We start from the raw sequence: 25,009 nt of genomic DNA, 5'->3' as shown, positions 1-25,009 counted from the left end.
TTCAACCGTTGACAGGGGAACATAACGAGTCACCACTACACTATGGTAAGAGATGAGCAGGACCTGCAATATCAACTGACAACCTTGACAATATTGGCCTCTGTGTCACAGTCAGTCTGGCCACAATGCTCCAGACAGTGGAGAACATGAAGGAATCAAGACCAGCAGAGCTACGTCCAGTGGTCTCATGTGGCATTCAGGCGCCATTCTCCTACAATGACTGAATTCAGTCTACGCCACGCCAGCCCTACAGAGCATGGGGGTACTCTCCCTTCCACCTGGCCTCACCACAACATTGTGAGGCTGCCTGTGAAAGGCCCCGCACGTGAGCAGGAACAGCTCTGCCTTGCTGCAGAGAAACTAAGGAAAATGAAGTGTTTAACCATAATGACACCCAAGTAATTTTCACTGCACCCCTTCCAAACTGAAGGTGTAGAATATAAAAAACATTTATCCTGTTAATTATTCTGTGCAACATTAGTCTGAGGTCACATGTCATACAGAGTTGTCATACACACGTTATAGAACAGTCTTCCTATGTAATCATGAACACCTGCTTGCTCATTTTATAAACCACTGAGCAACACCTCAAATGATTAAAGAACTTCACTGTACTGGCGACTGACTGGTACTGTTTGGTGACGTATGACAGTTTACTAAAGAGCTTTTAACCTAAATAAAGGACTGAGAATGGAGCTCAGTAGCAGAGTATGTGTGAGCCCCTGGGTTTAATTCCTAGCATCCTCTCCCTCCATAAAAAGGGTTAACTGAGCTGGGCTTGGTGGCTCACTGCATTTCACAAAACCTTAAGACACCATCAGGTGCGCTTTAGTGTATAAGCACTAGAAAAGTGTAGAGAATGTGTAGGGAAAGTTAGGGAACGGAAACAAAACATTAGAGCACCAACAGTGTGTGTCCTCAAAGGGACAGCAGTGTGACAACCATATCGGCATAAAGACAGTGGAGAAGTGGCTCAGTAGCTGTCACCTGCCAGGAAGCCTGACAACCTGCATTCCATCCCAGGTCCCAAAGAACGGAGAAGAGACCCAATGCCCACAAATTGCTCTCCGACTTCCACAGTTACTATAGAAACGCTCAACACATGCAAAATAAATGTCACCACCACCACCACTATCATCTTTTAAGACTGAACACAGGGATTCAGGGAGACTGTTTCTTTTTTTTTTTCTTCTTTTCTTTTTTTAGGAGCTGGGGACCAAACCCAGGGCCTTGCGCTTGCTAGGCAAGCGCTCTACCACTGAGCTAAATCCCCAACCCCTAGGGAGACTGTTTCTTACATGTTAGGTCCAGATAGTCATTTCAGTTAATTCCCCTCTGCACCCCATGGACAGGGTTTCTCTGAGTAGCCTTGGTTGTTTTAGAACTCACTATGTAGTCCAGTCATTTATTAAAGACTCAAGTCCCCTTAAACTCAATGCTTTTCCTTTAAAATACAGAACTGTTTTTTATAAATCAAGTTGTGGTTTTAAAACCCTGACAAACATGGGAATAAGCAGCTGTTGAACTGTACACAGATCCCAGGTATGTGAAATTCTACAGAAAAGACCTCACATCACACCCCACCAAATCACCATAGAAAAACAGATACCAAGTTTTCACTTCTTTAAAAACCTCCGGGGCTGGGGATTTGGCTCAGTGGTAGAGCGCTTACCTAGGAAGCGCAAGGCCCTGGGTTCGGTCCCCAGCTCCGAAAAAAAGAACCAAAAAAAAAAAAAAAAAAAAAAAAACCTCCATCCTGGGGTTGGGGATTTAGCTCAGTGGTAGAGCACTTGCCTAGCAAGCACAAGGCCCTGGGTTCGGTCCCCAACTCCGAGAAAAACAAAAAACAAAAAAAACCTCCATCCCACTCTTTATTACTGATAATTTGTAAAATTTAAAACTTAAGCCAGGCCTTTAGTTTTTTATCATTTTTATCCCAAAGATGAAAAAACTTGGGACCTTCGTCTCATTACGTGCATCTTTTCCAGTGTAAACATCAAGGCAGAGCATCCACCTAGCATATCCAAGGCCTGTGTTTCAGTGGAATGGAATAGAGCAGTTGCTGTCCTGAAACTTTCTCACTACCCCACAGTGGACTAAAAACACATTACTTAGTACCAAGGGGAAAGAAAGTGGGCTTTGGCAGGTAAGTTATACCTTAAAGGAAGTATCTTTTCATTGAAAAATATATTCAATAAAAGAATAAGTTAAGAGAAATTTTTGTTTGTTTTGTAAGCAGAGACAAGGTCTAGCTATGTAACACAGGCTGGTCTGCAGCTCACGAGCTTCCTGACTCCTGAAAGCTGGGATTCGGGTGTGCATCCAGTAAGCCAACAGAATTTTGAAAACAGTGATTCTGTCAGCACCTTTTCATAAATACACAAAGAACAAGTTCATATCAATATTACATAACAGGCGATACAAGGAGTTTAAAAGTCAGCGTAGACTGTGGATACAATGTTACCTAAAATGCTTGCCTAGCTACACAAGGCTCTAGGTTCATCCTGATCCTGGTGTGCAGGACTGGGGAAGGGTGGCATTCATCTGAAAATACTTAACTCCTCTAACATTAAGAAATTAGTACAAGGGCTGGAGAGATGGCTCAACAGTTAAGAGCACTGTCTGCTACTTTTTCAGAGGTCCTGAATTCAATTCCCAGCAACCACATGGTGGCTCACAACTATGTATCCTAGGTTCTGATGCCCCCCTTCTGGCCTGCAGGCATATATGCTAATAGAGCTCACATGTACGTTAATAAATAAATAAATAAGAAAAGAAGTCTAGCTTTAAAATGGAAAGAACAATAAGTGGATGGAGGGCACCTTTAATGCCAGCACTAGAGACAGAGGGAGCAGAGTTCCTGGTCAGCCAAGGTGAGACAGTGAGAGCTTGTCTCAAAACAAAAGAAATGAACCAAAACCAAAGAGCAAAAAGATATTTTACTTATAAAAATACTAAGCCTTTATGGGCTGGAGAGATGGTGCGGGAGGTAAGAGCACTGGATGTTCTTCTACAAGATCCAGGTTCAATTCTTGGGTCCCCTCATGACAGCTCACGATCATCTACAACTCCAGTGCCAGGAGCCCTGATCCCCTCAGACCTCTGAGGGTACTGCATGCACAGACATACAGGTAGGAGTAAAACAATAATAAATACGCTATCATGTCACCTGTAACTGTTTCTAAGGAACTAACGGTATAGTGAGGTCTAACCGAAGTTCTGAAGATGAACTTCAACCAAGAACAATGCATCTGAAATACTATTTTCTGTCAAAGACACTGCTTCAGACCCCAGACACTTCATGAGTGTGGCAGGACATGCTTGTGTCCATCGTCCAGAGACCAGGGCGTGAAGAAAGTGAATCAGATGATAGCCCGTGGACACACGAGACCTGTCTCAAACGAAAACAAGTTATCTAGGGAAACTAACACCCCCTAAACAAGACAGCTGCAAGGTCAGGAAGCAAACTAACCTTTGTACAGACTACGAGCACGGGTAGGCCCAGGTTGTGTGTGAGCGTGTCTGCACCCAGGGGTAGGACGACACTGTCATCTCTGTCCTCCTGTGCAGCCGTGGCTCTTCGCTGAGGGGAGGCTGGGAAGTCTTCTCCTGGCTCCACGTACTCTTGGAAGTCTCTAATCACTGCAAGTCAGAGGAAATGGTTTAGAAACAGCGCCATGTGAGCCTTCCTTATCCCTGCCACAACTTAAACTTACTTCTTCTGGGCTTAGATGCCATCCTACATAGGAAAAGAAGCAAAAACCGACTTCAGAAATGCTACATCTACAAAGAAAAAGTATATACAGGCAGGGCACACATTACTGATTTCGTAGATATTTCCATCCTGACGCTCTACACAGCAGGGTTCTGAATAGGGTCAGTTAGTTATATAGGACTTTGGAGGCCAGAGAGATGCTCAGTGGTAAAGGTCCCTGCTGCCACGCCTGATGACTGAGTTTGATACCTGGGAATCATGAAATAGAAGGAGAGAACCAATTCCTGCAAATGTTCTCTGACCTCCACATATAGTTTTACCTGAATTCACACACACAAGTAAAAATATATGATCTATTGTGCATAGGATTCTCCACATGTGCACTCCATACACACCCACACACACACATACCCACACACACACAAACTGAAGTTTTGGCCCTCTGTTTTCTTTAAAGGAATGAATTACATAGAACTAAACATGGAAGAAAAAGAATCCCCAACTTAAGCACAGTCCTGCAGCTAGACAGATGGCTGCTTTTCCAGAGGACCTGGGCTCAATCCTGAGCACCCACAGGGTGTCTAACAATCATCCGTAACTCTAGTTCCAGGGAGTCACCATGGGAGCTAAATATACACAGTACACAGACGGACATGCACATAAAATAAAATAAATAAAGCACAGTGCTAACTGAGCATGGGAGACTACACCTGTATTCCTAGTATACCCGAGGCAGGAGTGATCCAGACTATTCTTAAATCCTCCTGCTTCAGTCTGTAGAGAGCTAAGATTACAGACAAGAGCCACCACACTCTGCTGGGGACTTCTTTCTCTTGTGAGAGGTTCTCCCTATGTGGTTCAGGCTGGCCTGGAATTCACCTCACTCAGCCTCTTGGGCACTGGGAGTGAGCTAGCATGAGCTAGCACGCTCTGCCTGAACACAGATCTTCATTAGGTATGTCCACAACTCCTTGCTGGTTGGAAGTTTCTACCAGGGGCTGGGGAGATAACTAACTTGGAAAAGCACTTGTTGGACAAACACAAGGACTCAAGTTCATATCTCCACCACTCATAGACAAGCTAGGCCCAGTAGTAAGTACGGTCATCCACGCTCTTCTGACGCAGAGACAACCAGATGTCTGCAGCTCACCGGCCAGTGAGCTCCAGGTTCAGTGAGAGACCCTGTCTCAAAACACAAGGTGGAGAGACTGGAAAGATGGCTCAGCTCTTGCCAGAATTTGGTTCTCAGCACCACGGTGTAATGCAGAAGTTTGGTCTTTCTTCCTCCCAGCTATATGCTCCCAGAAATAAGACTCAGACTCAAACGTATTTACGCCTTGGCCACAGAGCTAGGTTCTTTTCTGACCAGATCATAATTTAAAATAACCTGTCTATTTTAATCTACATTCTGCCATGTGGCTGGTTATCTGCACTGCTGCCATGAGTCTGTCTTGTCACATCCTCCTGGGTGATGTCCCTTTTATTCTATCCTGAGTTCCGCATCTGCTGGCTTACGTCCATCTCCTCCTTCAGCTGTAAATCTCTCTTGCCTCTCACTACACTACTTCTCAGACTCCTTTCTCTTCCTGCCAGCATCCGCCTCGTATTTCCTGATTAGCTCATTGGCCATAGGTTTTTCTATTGACACGTGATGCTTCTGAGAGATTCTCCCTACAGTGTAACTTCAGCAACTTCAAAGTCCTCTTCTGGACTTCCTGTTCTCATATATGAACATTTCTTACAACATACACACAAAATTAAAAATAAAGGGGTCAGCAGGCAGTGGTGGTGCATGCCTTTAATGCCAGCACTCAGGAGGCAAAGACAGGTAAATCTCTGAGTTCGAGGCTAGCCTGGACTATAGAGCGAGCGAGCTCCAGGACAGCCAAGGCTACACAAAGAAACTCTGTCTCGAAAAACCAAAATAAATAAATAAATAAGATAAATAAGTAAATCAACCAATTAGTCAATCAACGGGATCTATAGGACACGCCCACACAAACTCATACATAAGAGTGTAAACTAGAGGGGTTGGGGATTTAGCTCAGTGGTAGAGCGCTTGCCTAGGAAGCGCAAGGCCCTGGGTTCGGTCCCCAGCTCCGAAAAAAAAAAGAACCAAAAAAAAAAAAAAAAAAAAGAGTGTAAACTAGAAGCACACATGATTCTAATACAACCATGGACTAGGGGTGTTGGGGAAAGAAACAACTTCACAGACAGTGATCATCAATGACAGGAAACTATGATTAAAATCTTTTAAGACAGTGTAGTGAAGTGGCATGCCTGCAACCTCCTCATGGGGGAAGGGGGGGAAGAATTGAGTCTGGCCTAATGTACAAAGGGAGACATTGTTCAAAAAATAAATGAACAGACATATGCACAGCAATAACAACTCACATACAACACACACAAGAGTGTGAACTGGAGCACAGAGCAATGGTTCTAAAACAAGCATGGACTGAGGGGAGGAGGGAAAATGACTGCACAGGCAAAGACACCTGCATGCTAATGAACTCTGTAAATAATAAAACCAACTTAGCATCTTTTTATTATGTTAACATCTTTTCATGTACATTTGCTACTAACAAAGTTGATAAGCTACCAATCCCAAAAATGCTCATATTTTTACCAGTAAAAATGATCTTTCAGAATGAAGACACATAGTCATTTGACAAGAGTAAAACATTTCTACCAAAGAATTTACCATTATGTATGTATGTATGTATGTATATATATATATATATATATATATATATATATATATATATTTTTTTTTTTTTTTTTTTTTTTTTTTTTTTTTTGGAGCTTGGGACCGAACCCAGGGCCTCGTGCTTGCTAGGCAAGCGCTTTACCACTGAATCCCCAACCCCTGTATATTAAATATTAAAACTCTGTACATCATTCTAACTAAGTTTCAAAATGGTAGTCATTGTATTTCCTTCACTGAATCTTGTTTATAGAGAAAACAATTGGAATGGCTTTTATAGTTAGCTAAGATATCTCAATGGAAGCCCACATTGGCATGTCTGGTTTTTATAGTCTGCTAAGATATCTCAATAGGAGCCCGAATTTTCTGGCCACTCACACTTCTGCTCCATTTCCTTCATTTCTTCAGGGGGGATTTTCAGTTTGTCAACATGTTCTCTCACCACACTTGCCCACTTCTGTAAGGAATCCAAAGCAGTCCAAGGCTTTGACATATCGACGACCAACATGACCAGAGTGTCCCTCAGAGAAAGGGCATCCAGAGAGAACTTGAGTAGCCCTTTGTGGTATAGATCTCCATCTAAGATCCATACATTACATCTTGTTTGATCTACAAAAAAACAAAGAATCCAGTTTCTTTTAACAGCACTATTAAGTCATTTAATTATGCACAAGAGATATCTGTTACCATTGATGAAGCTCAACTCTTTGGGTCAAGTGACAGTTCAGAAAGGCTTGACATGATGTAACAGGCATCTACAGGATGAGAGCCCCCTCCCTTTTCCTACTCCTTAATCAGGGTCAAGACAGTAAATATCATGTTTATATTTTACCATCAACAGACAGAGCTGTATATACTCAAGAAATTACCCACTCAGGAAGGTCTGTGTCCTGTGGAAGAAAAAAGGGCTGAGCAAGTGTAAACAACTATGGGGACAATTACAAGTACATATAGGAAAATGGGGGAAGGGAGGAGGGAGGAGAGAGGGTGGGCAAAACAATCACCACACTAAAGGAAAGTGAACTTCAAAACTGAGATTGTTTCTTAAGGCTGACAAAAAGGCTAACTAACATCCCACATGTGAATACCGTAACATGCTTACAACCATACTATCTGAAACCCAACTTCACACCAACAGAAGCATGTCTATACATAACTGACCCAAGTGACATTTCAGAGCTCCTGCTGAGCAATGACAAATTAGACAAAAACCAATTGTGCTGGGGAACAGCAAAGCCCCTCCAAGTTGACTTCAGGAGGCCACACTCACCATCCCTGTCTTCGTCATGCACATTTAAGTACAAATACTCCAGTCCTCGTCCCTTCTTGTACTCCTCTATCCCCTGGATTCTTCTTATGAGGCTTGTTTTCCCAGCTCCATCCTCACCTAGACACATACAGTTAAAAAAGTCAGGTTTGATTTCAGTGTGGACAGGGGACACTTCGTGGCACCATGTGAAGGCCAGCTCACTGGTGTCAGCCACAGCAGTAATCCAACAGAAGATTGCTGGGCAGCTGAACCACTGAGGACATAGACGCCACAGCAACTCCCTTCTCCCAGTGTTAAATCTGGTCCATCCTGCTATAAATGCTGTCTTCCATGGGACAGAGTGACAAAGTAGGATGCCACGGTTTCAGAAAGTAACACATTTACAGCAGCCTAGATTGGTCTGTAAGGTTCAAAGGGCTCCCTCTTAGCCTTCAGTCTGAAGAATCTCAGCTATATAGAGATACTTTTGTTGTTTAAAGATCAGAGTACAGGCAAACTAACAAAGGATACCACAATCTCAGAGGGCAAGGATGATAACAGAGCCAACACCCTCCTTCTGGGTTTTTAAAAAATATTTACCTTAAAAATTATGTGAATGGGGTTGGGGATTTAGCTTAGCGGTAGAGCGCTTGCCTAGTGAGCGCAAGGCCCTGGGTTCGGTCCCCAGCTCCGAAAAAAAGAAAAAAAAAAATTATGTGAATGAGTTCGGGGTGGTGGGGGGAGACACTGTCTGTGGAGGCCAGAGACTCTGACTTCTCTGGACATGGAATTACACATTGTTGTGAGCCACCCAGCATGGGTAATGGGAACCAAACAGATTTTCAGCAAAAAGCAGATGGTCTCTAAACCACGGAGCTGTTTTTCCAGTACTCTCCATCCCTTCTTTTTGAGAAAAGGTCTCACTGTGTAGCCCAGGTTGATCTCTAACTTAAAATCTGTCCTCGGCTGTGACTATGAGAATGTTACCACTTTTGACCTGGGGACAACTCCCATTGGCCTGATCTGAGTCATACCTGTGGAGAGTACCTGGCTTACTGGACTGATCAGGACAGGGAACTGGGGTCCCCAGCAGAACCATTACTGATGGCTGACCATGAGACACAGGGCTGGGAGAGCAGAGAAGGGACTGTAAGTTGGGCAAGAGAAGAGAAGGAATATGGGACTGACGAAAGTAAGAAATAGCCTTAAAAATATTAATGGCAGGGAAGTGTGTGACTTAAACTTGGCAGATAAAAGTTTAAGAACTGGGATGTAACTTAGTTGGCAGTCTTGCCTAACATGCAGAGCCCTGGGTTCCCTTCCAACATGAACTTGGTATAGAAAAGCATGTCTGCGGGGCTGGGGATTTAGCTCAGTGGTAGAGCGCTTACCTAGGAAGCGCAAGGCCCTGGGTTTGGTCCCCAGCTCTGAAAAAAGAACCCCCCCCAAAAAAAAAAAAAAAGGAAAGAAAAGAAAAGCATGTCTGCAATTCTGTACTTAATAAGTAGAGGCAGAAGGTTCAGGAGTTCAAAGTCAGCCTCAGCTACAAATTGAGTCAGAAACCAGCCTAGACTACAGGAGACCTCTTCCCAATATTTTTCTTCATCATATTTTTATTTGTGTGTGTGTGTGTGTGTGTGTCAGTACTTTGCCTGCACGTGTCTGTGCAGCAGATGTAGACTTAGTGCCAGTTGAGATGGTGCATGCCTAGTGCTAGGAGACACGAAAGGCTTTTTTTCAGTTAAAACTCCTTCTTTATTAGATGACTCTAACTTGTATCAAACTGAGAAAAACCTAACCATCACACACCGAAAGCGGTGGTGCACACCTGTACCCAGCACTCAGTAGAATGAGGCAATATATTGAGAGATAGAGACTAACCTGGGCTACACAGCTAATTCAAGCTTCTATACTATAAACCTCAAACCCAGAAAAGAGGGTACCTCATAGCATTCACTACCATATTTCATAGTGGAGGACTAGTTATTTTCACAAATCATTTCTAGTACTTCATTATGAGCAATAATAGTCATGAATGTGTATGAGAAGTCTGATATTATGTGTACTCACTCACACATACACATGTACATATTAAACAGGGTCAGTTTGCACTCTACTGTTCATTGTAGCATTATCTATCCACATGTCAGCATATGAAACCCAATTCAAGTCATAAACAGATTACTGGATTAAAGAAAATTCAGTAAAACCAGGTATGGTAGTGCATATCTATGATCTCAGCATTTAGGACTTGGAAGGCAGGAAGATATGAGTTGGAAACCATCATCAACTTTATGAGTTTGAAACCAGCTTAGGCTACCTGAGACCCTGTCTCAAAAAAAAAAAGTAAAAAAGAACAGACACACAGTAGATCACTATGGAATCATAAAAGAAATTCTGGCATTTGTGAAAATGGGACTAAACTGTAAGCCAGGGACAAAAGACAAATACCACAAATACCCCCTTCTATACAGAGCTAGAAGCTGAGCTCACAGAACAAAGTGTGAAGTGCTGGTTCCCAGGATCTGGGGAGCTGGTGAGGCAAAGTCACAAAGGCCACAGTCTCAGGTAGAAAGGAAAGGCAGTATGAGAGCTCTCCTGCCTGCAGTAAGCACCAGGAAGTGCAACACCAAGTCGTGTGGGGACTATGAGGGGACTGCCTAGAATATGCAGCAGTATGGGGGGTGGGGGGACACTGCCCAGAGCATGCTGAGGTTTCTTACTACAAGACTGGCAACATAGGACATGACAAGCCATTGCCCAAGGTGCCTATGTCCCACACAGTATGTTGTGCACAGCAAGCATGTATAATTTCACCTAATTAAGAAAAAGAATGTGGCAATTAAATGAGTATTCTGCGCTACTTTTATGTATACTATTAAACTAGCCATCAAAACAAGAGATTAGGTTAAAAACAGTAATATCTATGATAATAACAGTAATTCCCATGATAACCCATCATGCTTAACTGTTGCAAAGTCGGCTATGTCAAAACTGTTTGTTGAACTGGTCTTACAATGTGAATTCTCTTAGCTCTATACCTCATTAGCTTGTCTTTGTAACTGCTTGAGAACTATAAGGAAGAGAATTTCCTACACATCACCCCAGGAGGGAGGCTGGAGCAGATTCTCATGCTAAAAATCATTTTAATTACCCTGTTAGAAGAACTATGGAAATGCTTAAGAGAGCTGCTCCTGCATTCAAACCACACACTAGAAATACAGAAACCCACCAGCCACAGCCACCGCCCTAAGGAGAGAGGAGTCGGCTGACAAGGAAGTCTGACAGCTCTGCAGCAAAGGCAACACTTCAGCCAAACCTTGCAGGATTAATTAACCACCAGGAGTTAATCATTTCAGGAAGAGAAAGTGAGTACAAAAGAAGTGTCCTTCTAACAAGGACAAATAAACACTTGGTGTGGTGGCACAGCCTCCAGTCCCAAACAGCATCTGTACAGTGAGATAGGTTCCCAAGCTTGGGCTATGAAGAAAGCAGACAAGGGGACAAACTTGAGGCCAGCATGCCAGGCTAAGAAAAGTGAAACTGTCCTTATACCATGGAGAGCCACCAGCAGTTTAGATATTTTAGAGACTGTGTGGCAGAAGCCAGAAGTCAGACTCTTAAATTCAAGTCTGGGGAGCTGGGTAGTGGGTAACACACTCAGGCAGGCAGGGGCGGGGGGGGTCTCTGAATTCGAGGCCAGCCTGGTCTACAGAGTGAGTTCCAGGACAGCCAAGGCTACCTTGGTTAACTGTCTTGAAAAAAAAAAATCAAAAAAAAGATTAGGTCTGGGACAGACTTAGTGGCACAAGCCCATAGCCACAGGTATTCAGGAAGCTAAGGTGGGAAGATTTCAAGTTCGAATCTTGTCCTGGCTGCATAGTAAGTTCAAGCCTAGGCAACTTACTGAGACCCTGTCTAAAATAAAAACAAAACTAAAGGGTCATTAAGATGGCCAGCAGGGATCTGGAAAGATGGCTCAGCGGTTAAGAGCATCCACTGCTCTTCCAGAGATCCTGAGTTCAATTCCCAGCAACCACATGGTGGCTCACAACCATCTCTGTGAGATCTGGTGCCCTCTTCTGGTGTGTCTGAAGATAGCAACAGTGTACTCATATGCATACAATAAATGAATCTTTAAAAAGAAAAAGATGGTCAGCAAGAGTAAAGGAACTTGCCACCAAACCCAACAACCCGAGTTCAGTTCCTTGGACTCACAAGGTAGAAGCAAGAGAGAACTGACTCCTGAGAGTTGTCCTCTGCTCTCCACATCATGCCAGGGCACATACACCTGTGTGCCAGGGCATGAACACACACACACACACACACACACACACACACACACACACACACACACACACGTATGCAAGACTAATATTAAAAAAAAAAAACAACACCTAAAATTAAAAAAAAGAAAGGGCGGAGGTGTGGCTCTGTGATAGGCCCATCATGCATCAGGCAACATGTTCTACCCTAGAACCACCACCAAACACTAATACAGATATAATGTAAAATAAAAGTGTGTCTCCTAGCCTTCCTTACCACCTGCTATCTGTTCTCCACAGAGCTCACTAGCACACATGTTCTGTACTTGGTCTCCACATGGGAACTGCAGAGGCCCCATATTGGTCTGTTTTGCTCACTGCCCCACTGCCTAAATAGTGTGACAGAAGTATCTATTCATCTCTAGGCTTCTGCAGAGCGGCCACTGAAAGGTGCCATCAACTCAGTATGAGTTTCACAAATCCCCTTTCCTATTTTAAATAACATGGCCCAGATGTGACAATGTCAGCACACCTTTAATCCAAGCACTCACGCGAGACAGAAGCAGGTGGATCACTGTGAGTTCACCTGACTCAAAAAACAGTTTTTATTGTTAACTGTCTAAAAACCAAAGGGCAAAAAGGATAACAGACAGGAATGTGGACACACATCTCCACTTCTTACAACACTATGCTTAAAGTAGGTAAGTGGGCTCTATAAAACCAGGAAATGGGGCTGCAGAGCTGGCTCAGTATAGGATGATGTCGTTACACAGGTGAAGGCAGGTACAAGATAGAACGAGTCCTGCCATTGGACAAGAAGGAAGGATGGGCAGGAGAAAAGTTTTAGAGGAGGAGGAGACTGGAGAGAAGGGAGAGGCAGCGGAGAGAACATGGAGGCAGATGTTAAGATTCTTGTCTGCTCTTTTATAGGTTGTTATGGATATTCTTTTTTTTTTTTTTTTTTTGGTTCTTTTTTTCGAAGCTGGGGACCGAACCCAGGGCCTTGCGCTTCCTAGGTAAGCGCTCTACCACTGAGCTAAATCCCCAGCCCCTGTTATGGATATTCTTAAGGGATCGGTGTGTACAGGATTTTGTGCTGTCTAGATGAGAAAATTATATCTTATCAATTGGATCAGAGGTTATTGTGTTGTGTGTTCTTTCATGTGGCGATTTAAGTTCAAGAGAGTGTGTGGTGGCTGGAGACACGTGTATGTCTGGCATGGTGGCGACCTGCCTTGGGAACTGGATGGGTAGAGAGATTGCTGCCAGGCTCAGAGAGTAGCCATCGGCAGTGTGGTATGGGATGGAGCAAAGCGGGTGAGAGGCTTTGCTGACTGAGATGAAGTATCTACCAGATATCTCGGGGCACTGCGGTGCCGGCCCTAGTGCGGGATAATAGACTGTCTTTTTTATAATTTGACAGCAACAGTTCAGCTGTTAAGAGCGCCTGCTCTTTCAGAGGACTGGACTTCAGCACCCAGAATGCCTGTAGGGTGGCTCACAACCACCTGTAACTCCAGCTCCAGAGATCCAGCCTCCAAAGGCATTCATCACACATGCACATACTCAAACACAGGCACATACACATGTACACACATAAAATAAACTTTTCAAAATGAGGCACAGGGCTGGGGATATACATAGCTCAGTGGCTGAGAGCTTGCCTCGCGTGCACAAGGCACTGGGTTTGATTTCCAGCCACATGAAGAAAAGTAAATAAATAAACAAACAGGAAAAACAAATATAGTTAAAATCTATTTTTAATTAAAAAAGTTTTTTTTATATTTTCAAGACCAGGTTTCTCTATATAGTCCTGGCTGTCCTAGAACTCTTTCTATAGACCAGGCTGGCTTCAAACTCAGAGATCTACCTGCCTCTGCCTCCTGAGCGCTGGGATTAAAGATGTGCACTACCATGCCAGGTTTAAAATCTTTTTTTTTTTTTCTTTTTTTCGGAGCTGGGGACCGAACCCAGGGCCTTGCGCTTGCTAGGCAAGTGCTCTACCACTGAGCTAAATCCCCAACCCCTAAAATCTTTTAAAAACTATTTTTACAGTAACTTATTGTCTCTCTGTCTGTCTGTCTCCCCACCACCATGCATATATGCAAAAGTGTGCATGGGGAAGTCAGAGGACAACTTGTAGGAGTCACTTCTCTTCTACCATATGGTCCCAAGGTTCAAACTTCGGTTATTAGGTGGGGTGGCAAGCACCTGTGCCCACTAGGTCATCTCTCAAGCCCTGCAATTAAACCTTAACGGCCCAAATAGAACATGGTAGGGGCTGGGGATTTAGCTCAGTGGTAGAGCGCTTACCTAGGAAGCGCAAGGCCCTGGGTTCGGTTCCCAGCTCCGAAAAAAAGAACCAAAAAAAAAAAAAAGAACATGGTAGAGCACACCACAATCCAGCACTGAGAAGGTAACTCATGAGGCAGGAGACCTCAAGTTTGGGGACTGATAGTGAGTTCCAAGCCAGCCTAGGTTACCTTGTCTCAAACAACAACCACAACACATGCTCCTGCAGGCAGGCTCTCTAGCCATAAGCAGGACACAAAGGGCTTACGCAGTCTGAGGTTAGCCTGGACTAGATATGGAGACTCTTTCCAAACGTGAGGCTCGGGGAGAGAAGAGAGAGAGCCTGGGCAAATACTATTATAATAGTTATTTTCATGTCCACAAAAAGAGGCTAGAAAGCTTCTCGTGGTTATAACATTAAAACATAATAATTACATTTATTTTGTGTGCTTGTGTGTTTATGTGAATGTACACAAATGTGCCATAGAGCATGTGTGGAGGTCAGAGGACTGGCAGTTGTTGCTCCTTTGCTCCCACTATTCAGGTCCTGAAGACCACAGTCAGGTTTGCTGTCTGACTTGGTAGCAAGCACTTTACACACTGAGCCATCTCACTGCCCCTCCCTACAGCTCTTTAACAAAAGTCATTCGTAGCTTGTTGGTCATTCAAAATCACTATGGGCCAATCCCTGAATGTCAGTTGGAAACTGCTTTGCCCCAGCCAAGATTGGAGACTTTGAAGAGCCCATGTCTGTCCAGTGAATGAGCAAAGGCTTGTTGGTCCCTGTTGCATACCACAGTAAAGCCTATATTTCAAGTCATTTGTCAATTCTCTGCTCAAACAGGCCACTCACAAGACTAAGCACTTAACAGAACCTTAGTTTTCTCTAAAGCAACCACAGCTATAATTCTGATTCCTTAATTCAAATTTAAAAACCAAAATAATCATAGTCTCTGACAATCTACAAAATCACCAGACGTGCATAGGACAAATTTATGCTGGTGGTCCCTGAAAGAAAAATCTCTAATTCAACAAAGGGATGTAATAACAAAAAAAGTTTGTGTGTGTGTGTATACACACACACACACACACACATATATATATGTATATATATATATATAGAGAGAGAGAGAGAGAGGAGAGAATATCACATATACAATGTATAACACATATAGTATAATCTATATATAACAACATATAATCAAAGTTTTATATGTATGCGTGATGTATGTATATATTGTATGGGGTGAGGGAGGCCTTTGCAATGGTGCATGTTTGGTGTCTTAGTTCTCTCCTTCCACCATGTGGATGCCAAGGATCTAACTCAGGACATCAGCCTTGGCAACAGCAGACTTTACTTATTGAGCTGTCTCACCAGCACATACTAAGACACTTTGACAGCTTTTTGTTTTGTTTTGTTTTGTTTTGTTGTTTTTGTTTTTCGAGACAGGGTTTCTCTGTGTAGCCCTGGAATTTACTCTGTAGACTAGGTTGGCCTTGAACTCACAGCATCTGCCTGCCTCTGCCTCCTGATTGCTGGGATTAAAGGAGTGCACCCCACCGCCCTGCCAATATACTTTGTAATGTCAATTTACAGATGAAGAATGTGACGATTCAGATGTGATCTCTAACTATAACTTATCATCAGCTGTATGAACCTGGACACATAGGTAACTTCTCCATGGAGACCAGACCCCATCTCCAGAGTGGTGGACTGAAATCCTGTTACTATTGTCACTCACTAGGTCTGCGACATGTCAGAAATGGAACTCCTCTGGAAGGCCAGCAGCAGTACTCTAGAAGAGCATCATGAAGCATGTGAAAGTGAGAAGTCACACACAGTGGGTGCTATGACTGCTACCATGGATACCAAAGCACAGCACTGTTCCCAGGCTTCACATAAGTTAATGCACAGCAGCTCACAGGATACAAAGGGAGTAGGACTGGTTGACACACAAGGCAACTTAAACTCTGCCGGTGCTCATGAACACAAAGCCACACCACACCTTGTGCCTGGATCAGCTCCCCCATCATTCATGACAATGGGTCAAATTAAAAAGCACTGTGCACTTCCCCCCAGCCCATTCTCTCTTCTGTTGAGACACTGTACTCCTGCTTAGCACAGGTTTGGTGCCACACAGCACACAGCTTCTCTGCAGAGCTTTGGCTGCTGTCTCCACACCCAATCAACCAGGATACATCATGAAAAACTGTCAAGAGAGAATCCCCAACCCGTCATGCTGACCCTGCATGATATAACATGAACTAGTGACAAAAGCCATGAGAGGTTTTTTAGTTTTTGTTTTTGAAACAGGATCTCTCTATGGAGTACTGACTGTCCTGAAACTCTCTATGTATCCAGGCTGACCTTGAACTCACAGAGATCCACCTGCCTCTGCATCCCAAGTGCTGGTGGAGAACCCAGAGATGGGGGCTTTGGATCTGCTCCCACCTCCCAGTGGGCATCTCCCTCCTAAGTAGTTTAGAATGGGAATAGGGCTCAGTGCCATGAGCAAACCTTTACACATGCCTGTTCAGACTAAAGGCTCAGAAGCATCCAGGAGTATCTGCAGAGCAAAAGGACAAATTCTCATGAAACTGTGACGCCCCTGTCTACAAACAGCAGAAACTACTGGGAAAGCCTCAGCAGAAGGAACTGTCATAACACAGGATAGATAGCTCCCATCACTTCGCAATCCCCATTACATGAGAACTTTAGAACTCATTCTCAGTTATAATTCCAAATATCACTGATTAAAAAGGAATTAAGAATCAGTTTAATTCAATAAACACTAATGCCAGTAATTGCTGATCCCAACAGCTGTCAATGCTCCTCTGTTCTGGAGAGCAAAGTCTTCCTGAACTCTTAATCAACAACCAGGGTATGTGCGACTTAGCAATTCCACTCTTAGGAATTGATCCCAGAGATAATACTGGATACATGGAAAACAATAATGACCTGTAAGCAACTATAATTATGATACAGCCAAATATATTATTATTCAATAAGAAAAGATAAAGCTGGGCTGGCAAGACTCAGGATGTCAAATGCTTGCCAAGCAAGCCTAGCAATCTGAGTTTGATCTCTGGATCCCACATAAAGCTGGAAGGGTTTCCCACATGTAGGCTCATGTAGAATTTCTATAAGTTTCAGTTTTATTAGCAGTCAATTTTGACTTTACATGTTCATCACAGTCTTCTGCTAGACCTTTGGTTGTCATAAAGATGTGCAAGTAAGTTAGCATACACCAACATGAGGACTGCATTCAATGACTGTAGTAGCTGGAACAATACCACTTTCTAGTCAGTCAGACGATGCCTTGAAGAAAAGGCCTAAAGTGCCACAATCCATTTCTGATGCTGTTCCTATGGTCTTAAGTTATTTATTCGCTGCTGTGAGAGACCACTTTGCTACGTAGCTCAATCACACACAGAACTCTCTCATATCACAGGCTGGTCTCAAACTAACCCCCCCCCAAGCCTACAGAATGCTCAGATCACAAATATGTAACACAAAATCTCATTGTGATATAATGCCTTTTGAGAATAATAAAAGTTGTCAATTTTCAAACTAAAAAAAAGTAGGAGGGGTTGGGGATTTAGCTCAGTGGTAGAGCACTTGCCTAGCAAGCGCAAGGCCCTGGGTTCGGTCCCCAGCTCCGAAAAAAAGAAAAAAAAAAAAAAAAGTAGGAGAAAACTAGCTCGAGTAGCTCAATCAAGTTATCCTCACTCCGTACCACACACAGAATAATATACATTTAAGTACTACATATGAATAATGAATATAAATAAGTATATAAAGTACATACATATTAAATAAATATATACATTTATATAATCACACACACACACATTTGGAGTATTTTGCTTGTTTCTTTTGCAATAAGATCTCACTGTGCTGCTCTGGCTGGCTTGAAGCTCATTACATAGACAGGCTGACCTCAAACTCACAGAGATCCACCTGCTTCTCTCTCCAGAGTGCTGGATTAAAGGCATGTGCCACTCAACTTAGCAATAAAAATAAATTATTATTTTTTCTTTTCTTTTTTTCTTCTTTCCGGAGCTGGGGACCAAACCCAGGGCTTTGCACTTGCTAGGCAAGCGCTCTACCACTGAGCTAAATCCCCAACCCCAAAAATAAATATTAAAAATATATAAAATCATATCTACTCACATGGATAAAAACCTTGTTACATGAAGTGAAGCATAGTACAGGAAGTAAAAATATCTGACTGTAAAATGTGAAAGTTTTATTTTTATGATGTAAAGCTATAAATAAGTCTTGCTTTCAATTTTATTTTTAAATATTTAATTATTTTATATGAATTGCCGTTTTGCCTGAATTATGTCAGAGCAGTATCCACAGATGACCGAGAGAGTGTAGAATCCCCTAGGTCTGGAGTTGCAAATGGTTTTAAGGCAAAATGTGGGTACCTGGAATTGAGCCAGGGCCTATGGAAGAGCAGCCAGCGCTCTTAAGTGCTCACTGAGCCATCTCTTCAGCCCTTGTTTTTATTTTGAGACAAAGACTCACAGAGCCCAGGTTGGAATCCAACTTTATGTGTAGCTGTAGATGACCTTGAACATCTGACTTCCCTGCTGGAGCCTTTGAGTGCTGGCCATCAGGGGTGCCACAGTTGGCAATGCTGAGAGCTGCACCCAGACAAGCACTCTCCTGAGTTACACCCCAAGCCCGGGACGTGTCTTTTGTTTGTTCTGTTTTTTATATAAAAAGCAAACACAAATGGAAGTTTTCCAGAGGCATGGAAATACCAACAATCTTTAGGTAACAGAGCTATGGTAATTGTTTGTGAGACAGTATCTCACTATGTAGCCCTGGCTGTTCTGGAACTCACTGTGTAGACCAGGTTGGCCTCAAACTCAGAGATCCACCTGCCTCTGCCACCTGAGTGCTGGGATTAAAGGTGTGCATCACACACTTGACAAGATGGCTTCGTTTTTTTAATACTTTATTTTCCTTTCTCTAGCATGAAACATGTAATACTTTTAAGTTAGTGACCTCCAACTTTAAAGGGTTTTATAGTGTCTTTCGGTTCATTTAATACCAGGAAGTATGAAATTATCTCCATTTATAGGTCAGGAGGCCTAGGTCAGACGGATTCCTTCCCTGTCTGTGGCAAGGCCACCTTCCTCAGCAGGTGTTCTCTCCAAAGTCTTCCCACTGCTCTCCCAGCACCACAGTCTCTCATGGCAGGCTTCACACTGGCACTTCATCTTTACAAGCCTCTGGAGGGCAGGAAGGGAATCTTAGCCCAGTTTTCCACGGATGACTTTGCACGGTAGAATTCTAAAACCCGATGAGGAAATGAAGGAAGAAGTGACCTGCTGAGCCACTGTCCTAACCTCGGGACTCTTCTGTTTGGCGTTTCCTACTTTCTGTTTTTAAGGCTGTTTTGAGACAAGTCTCATGTAGCCCAGGCTGAACTCTAACTCAATAATAATGAGGACGACTCTGAATTCCTAATCTTCTTGCTCTACCTCCTACTGGGAAGTCCGTGCTGTGCCGCCATGCCCTGCTACTCTATGAATTTTCACAGTGCTTGTGCTCACGTCCTCTTTCATTGGGCTTCACTCCAGTGCAAGCAAGAACCATTCTACCAGTCTGTACCTGTCACTCTTGGAGCTCTGCTTTCTGTTTTTGACAGTGACACTGGGGTAAATGTGTCCACTCCTCTGAATTCTTAAATCTCTTTTCAACTATATGGAGTCACTCATCATTCATGTAGCATACACTCACTGAGCATCCACTCTGCCAAATACTGCAAAAGCTAACGACAACAAAGGGTTACAAAACGGGAGAATCCAGCAATTCCAGGTCAGACTAAAGCTAGCCTGTTGCCTGTTTCTGTGAACAAAGTTTAATTGAAACACTGCTATGTTTCATTCATTCATGAATTACCTGTGGCTGTTTGGGGACTAAAGAGCAAAACTGAAGAGTTGCAAGATACTATATGACTCAGAAAGCATACTGATCCTCTACAGAAAACTTTTCTGACCCTATTTCAAGATACCAATATGTCATCTGATCTTCATAACATTTTTTTTAAGATTTTTATTTATTTTATTTATGTGAGTACACTGTAGCTGTCTTCAGACACCAGAAGAGGGCATCAGATCTTATTACAGATGGCTGTGAACCACCATGTGGTTGCTGGGAATTGAACTTGGGACCTCTGGAAGAGCAGTCAATGCTCTTAACCGCTGAGCCATCTCTCCAGCCCTCTTCATAATATTTTAATTGGCCTCTTTAGTAGTAATGCATAATAAACACATAACTTTATGCAAATCTTCAACTCAGTACTATATATGAGAGACATTCTTCTTTGATTTTCTAGCATCATAATCTTATAATCAATTACACCAGAAAACAACATCAGCATAATTTAACTAATAAAACCATGTTTCCTTTATTCATGGAACCCTGGTGATCTTTAATCCCTGTTCCTCAAAAGATTCAACAGTTTCAGGGCCTCAGGATGTACCTCAGTGTTAAGAGTGTGGGCCTATTCTGTGTGAGGCTGCAGGTTCAATCCCTACCACCCACTCCTCCACTAAGAAAGGAGAAAGATACAGATAGAGATAAAATGACCGAATACTGTCATAGTCTTCCTGGACGTCACCATGAGCCAGGCCTACGTAGACTAAATGGCTGCTTAGGCACAGGTGTCATGGCCGGTCATACCCTCAATAGCCACATCCAAAACCCAATAAGCACTGCGATTTCCTTCTTTTCCTGTTTTTTTAAGGAGTTTTTTTATGTTTATGAATGTTTAGCCTGCACATGCGTATGTACCCCATTTGTAAGCCTGACCAGGCCAGAAGATCCCCTGGAACTGGGGTTACAAATGGTTGTGAGCCACCATGTGCGTCCTGGGACCTGAACCTGTGTCCTCTGCAAGAGCAGCCAGGGCTCTCAACTACTCGGCCATCCTTGCTTGCTCTTGTTTGTTTGCTGTTGTCGTCTTCGTGTGCAATTCCTGATCCTCCTGCTTGAACCTCCCAAAACTGGGATAACACAAAGGCATCACCAAATCACAGCTTCTTCTGACAGACAAGGCCTCCCTATCCAGCACCTGAATGTGTGCTCCTCAGGCCTATCCCTCTTGGGTACTGGATTAAGACCAGATTCTTTTCTTTTAAATAATTACTGTATTTTGGGTCAAAAATAACCATTGAGTAGTAAGAGTTTTGTATGGCATCGTTGTCTTGATGGGCTTTCAACCCAGTTGGAAAGCTCTATACCAGAGCCATGCCACACAGAGCCCTTAACAGTATGACTGTGTAGGACCTCATCTATAAATTGGGGCTAGCATCTACCCTTTATATAGGGCAGGATAGAATCACAGATGAGATGTGTATGAAATGTTTTTGAGAGATGGCTCAGTGGTTAAGATACTGCTGTTAATCTACTGCTGTTCCTGAGGACTTCAGGTCTTTTCACAGCATCCACATTAAGCAGAGGAGTCTGACACCTCTGATCTCTCTGGGCACTTGCATTCATGTGCATATAACAGCCACCGCCACAGCCACCACCTCTGCCACAGCCACCACCTCTGCCACGGCCACCACCACCACCACCACCACCCCAACAAGCCTGTGTTTTTATCCTACTTGGAGGACAGGTAAAGTAGCAAGCTAAGGGTTAAATTGTGATGTGTGGATATGCAGGGTGGATATGCAAGGGATTCAGTCAGAGGCCTATATATCATCCTTTCTTAGGCTATTTATTACTAGGCTAATTCTGAAATTCAAAGTCTTGTTAATGGGCTCAGACTGGCTTTCTTTTCTTTGAATTTAGACTCCAAAACACTACCATCATTCATGAGTGAGAGATTAGAGTCAAGCATCTCCCTGGCCTGATACCTTACAACTCAGAACAAAGACAACTGTAACACCCACTGTGTATGTCCTTTCTCTACCACCGCAGACTAAACACTGCTTACAATACCTAACCATTTAATCCCTCCACGCACTCTTTAAAGGAAGTTTGGAAAGTAACTGCATTTGCATAAACAGTATTTTAAAAAATCAACGATTAGCCTTTCCCAAACCTGAAAAGGGCTCACCCTAACAGTACTGAAAGAAAAACACGACATTTCAAGCTTATATAATGACACCGGATGGAGCTTTCTGAACTATCAAGTTCATCAAAAGAAAATCTAGCCTAGGAGTGTGGGGCCTCTATGTACCTCAAGTCTTATAGACTGACCCAATGTCAGAAGGATCTAGAAAACACCAGAAAGGTCAAAGACTGCCAATTTTTACTGTTGAGATTCGTAAAGAAATCTATTTAACAGAGTAACTAAACAGAATCCACTCCAAGGGGGTCATTCAGTCTTAAGTTCACTTTACCAACACACGATCTGTCTACATTAGTAATCTGTCTACATTAGTAATTAGAACCATTCCCTGGAACTGGTTTTTGTTTTGTTGCTTTGGGGCCCTATTTTACCTCTGCCCTATTGATACCACTTATTTAGGCAGTAATCCTTTCTTGTTTTTAAGGAAGAAGATGGGTTTCCTGGGCACAGAGCAATGCAAGCAGCAGGCAGAGCGGCAACTCCACTGCCATCCCTAATCCACTGGTTAAAGACTTCCCGGGAATGCTTTCTCATTCACTCAAGTCTATCATAAGTCTGTGCTACCTGGCTTTACACGGTGGACCATCTGACCCTCCCGAAGCTCTAGGAGGCAGCCACTGTTTTCCCATAACTCTCATTTGCAAGGTGAATGAACTGAGGTTTGCGGACACCAGTAGACTCGAATCGTTTGTACTTGACGGGCCCTTTATTCAGTCCTGGCTATCTGCACGCTGCACGTGGTGCTTTCAATCACAGGAAAAGCTGGGCAAGGCACAACACTGATTTTTCAACGAGCTTGACCACAGCTTTCGACAACACAGGCATATGCTTGTCATTGGTGAGGATCACAGAAAATGAGTCATTTCTTCCTACCTACTCATTCACTGTCACCTGTGGAGCATCTCAGGTAGCAATTCTTAGACATACATAACTAAAACTCCTCAGGCACAGCCTCTCCCTCCGCCTTTTGGCTAAAATCAAGAATCTGAAGTCTTGAAACACCCACTTCCAAGTTTTAAAATATTACTGCCATCCTATTATACACCCCAATATCCTGCAAGTAAAAAGAAAAGGTGGGGGTTGCAATTTCTCCTGGGGCTGGAAAGACTTGCAAAAATGTGAAGCCAGGATTGTTTATTGTCCCTTGGTCCTTTATCCCTACTTTGCAGCCAGTAGATAAAAAAAAAAAAAAAAAAAAAAAAAAAAATTACCTAGGAGAAGGGCGAGAGACATGTCTCCCTTACTCTAGTCATTCGGCTGAAGGCACTAAATGAGAACGCTGTTCTACTGCCCTTTACAAATTTCAGAGTTATTAGGTGACAGTTAAAAAGGCAACTGCAACCCGAGCACCCAGCACTGGGAGAACGGGAGAACGCTGATTCAAATAACACTCATCACGACCCAGTCCCTGGCTCCTGTCAATTACACAAAAGAGTCAGCTATTAAATATTAATGGCATGCATTTGCGCTGGAGCTCTCTCCAAGAGCCCTCATGCTACCAATGCTCTTTCAGAAAAACTGTCCCCATTTTTCTAGGTAGAATCCCAGACCACTGGGATTCCCTCGGGTGTTATTTTCATTCTGTCTCTCCCAGTGGAGATGACAGAGCCACCCCACATCCCAGGGTGGAGAAAAGACCAGAGGGTCCAGGCCGGAAGGACCGGGGACCCCTAGTCCCCCAGCTGTCAGCCGCAAGCCGGGAGGCGGGGCGCAGCCCGGCCGACTGTCCGCACAAAGGCAGTGGGCGAGCGGATGTGACCGTGCACCCCAGCCACAGCAGAGATCACTTACCCAGCAGCAGCACGTTCTTCCCGGTCGGGAGCTTGGAGCGCGAGCGCGTGGAGACTTCGCTGAGGATGCAGGACCTAACGGGGAGCAAAGCGCAGGCTGAGACCGGGCCCGACCGAGGACTAGAACCGCCGGGCCCAGCTCCCGTGAGGCCCCGCCCGGCTCCCAGCTCCCGCGGGGCTCGGGGATCTCAGAGGCGTCCGCCCTGGCGAGGAGATAACCCGCGGGGGACAGGAGAGGGGTGCGGTCCTTACCAAAGGTTCTGCCCGTCCTCATCGTCGCCCGCCGCGGGGCCGCCGCTGCCCGAAGCCAGCTCGTTGGCTAGGGGTCCGCTGGCGTAAGTCGAGGCTAGCCCGGGTGGAGATGAACCGAACGAGCCGACTCGCCCCACGGCCGCCATCTTGGTCGGGAATCACACCACTCCTGACAGGGCTAGAAGAGCGAAGCGGCAGCGGCGGCGGCGGCGGCGGCAGCGGCGGAGGGAACCCGGATATGGACGTTCGGGGCTCGGGAGCTGACCGCGCCTGCGGGGGCGGGGACCAAGCTTGAGGGCGGGGCCTAGGGAGGGGTTTTCGGAGAGCGGGGCGCTGTTGCGCGTGCGCGGCAGACCGGGCTGCGCATGCGCGGGCTGATTATACGTTTGCACTGTGGTAACGCTGGTCTTCCCTGTGTCTCCAAGCTGAAACGCTGCCCAAAGTGCACCACTCGTCATCCCGGCTGCAGCAGCCGGGCGGGCGGGGCATGTCAGGTGAGCAGCTCAGCCTCCCACCCTTCAGTGGGGCGGTAACCTGGGATCGGCTAGATTTCCTGTGCTGCCCACACTCCAGTCGGGCCAAGCGGGGTCCACAGCCTTAACTACCCCAGGGGTCCTGGATTTCTGGTCTTTCCTCTTTA

At 44.3% G+C, this 25,009-nt stretch overlaps 1 protein-coding gene across 4 annotated transcripts in view; it reads right to left on the bottom strand.

The window, feature by feature from the left end:
• Nucleotides 1–24,641, bottom strand: part of Dync1li1 (dynein cytoplasmic 1 light intermediate chain 1) — a 34,664-nt gene extending 10,023 nt beyond the window's left edge. For 2 of the 4 annotated variants that reach the window (NM_145772.3, NM_001429261.1), the window contains 5 exon segments: nt 3,473–3,642; nt 6,798–7,028; nt 7,690–7,806; nt 24,119–24,192; nt 24,370–24,641. In NM_145772.3, coding sequence (NP_665715.2) covers nt 3,473–3,642; nt 6,798–7,028; nt 7,690–7,806; nt 24,119–24,192; nt 24,370–24,515 — 738 coding nt within the window. In that variant the 5' untranslated portion in view covers nt 24,516–24,641. 4 annotated transcript variants of the gene reach the window in all.
• Nucleotides 24,642–25,009: the final 368 nt, after the last annotated feature.

The sequence above is a fragment of the Rattus norvegicus genome, chromosome 8 (assembly GCF_021556685.1).
Source record: "Rattus norvegicus strain SHRSP/BbbUtx chromosome 8, alternate assembly SHRSP_T2T, whole genome shotgun sequence".
NCBI classification, from domain to species: domain Eukaryota; kingdom Metazoa; phylum Chordata; class Mammalia; order Rodentia; family Muridae; genus Rattus; species Rattus norvegicus.
This window is presented reverse-complemented; position numbering and strand designations above follow the sequence as displayed.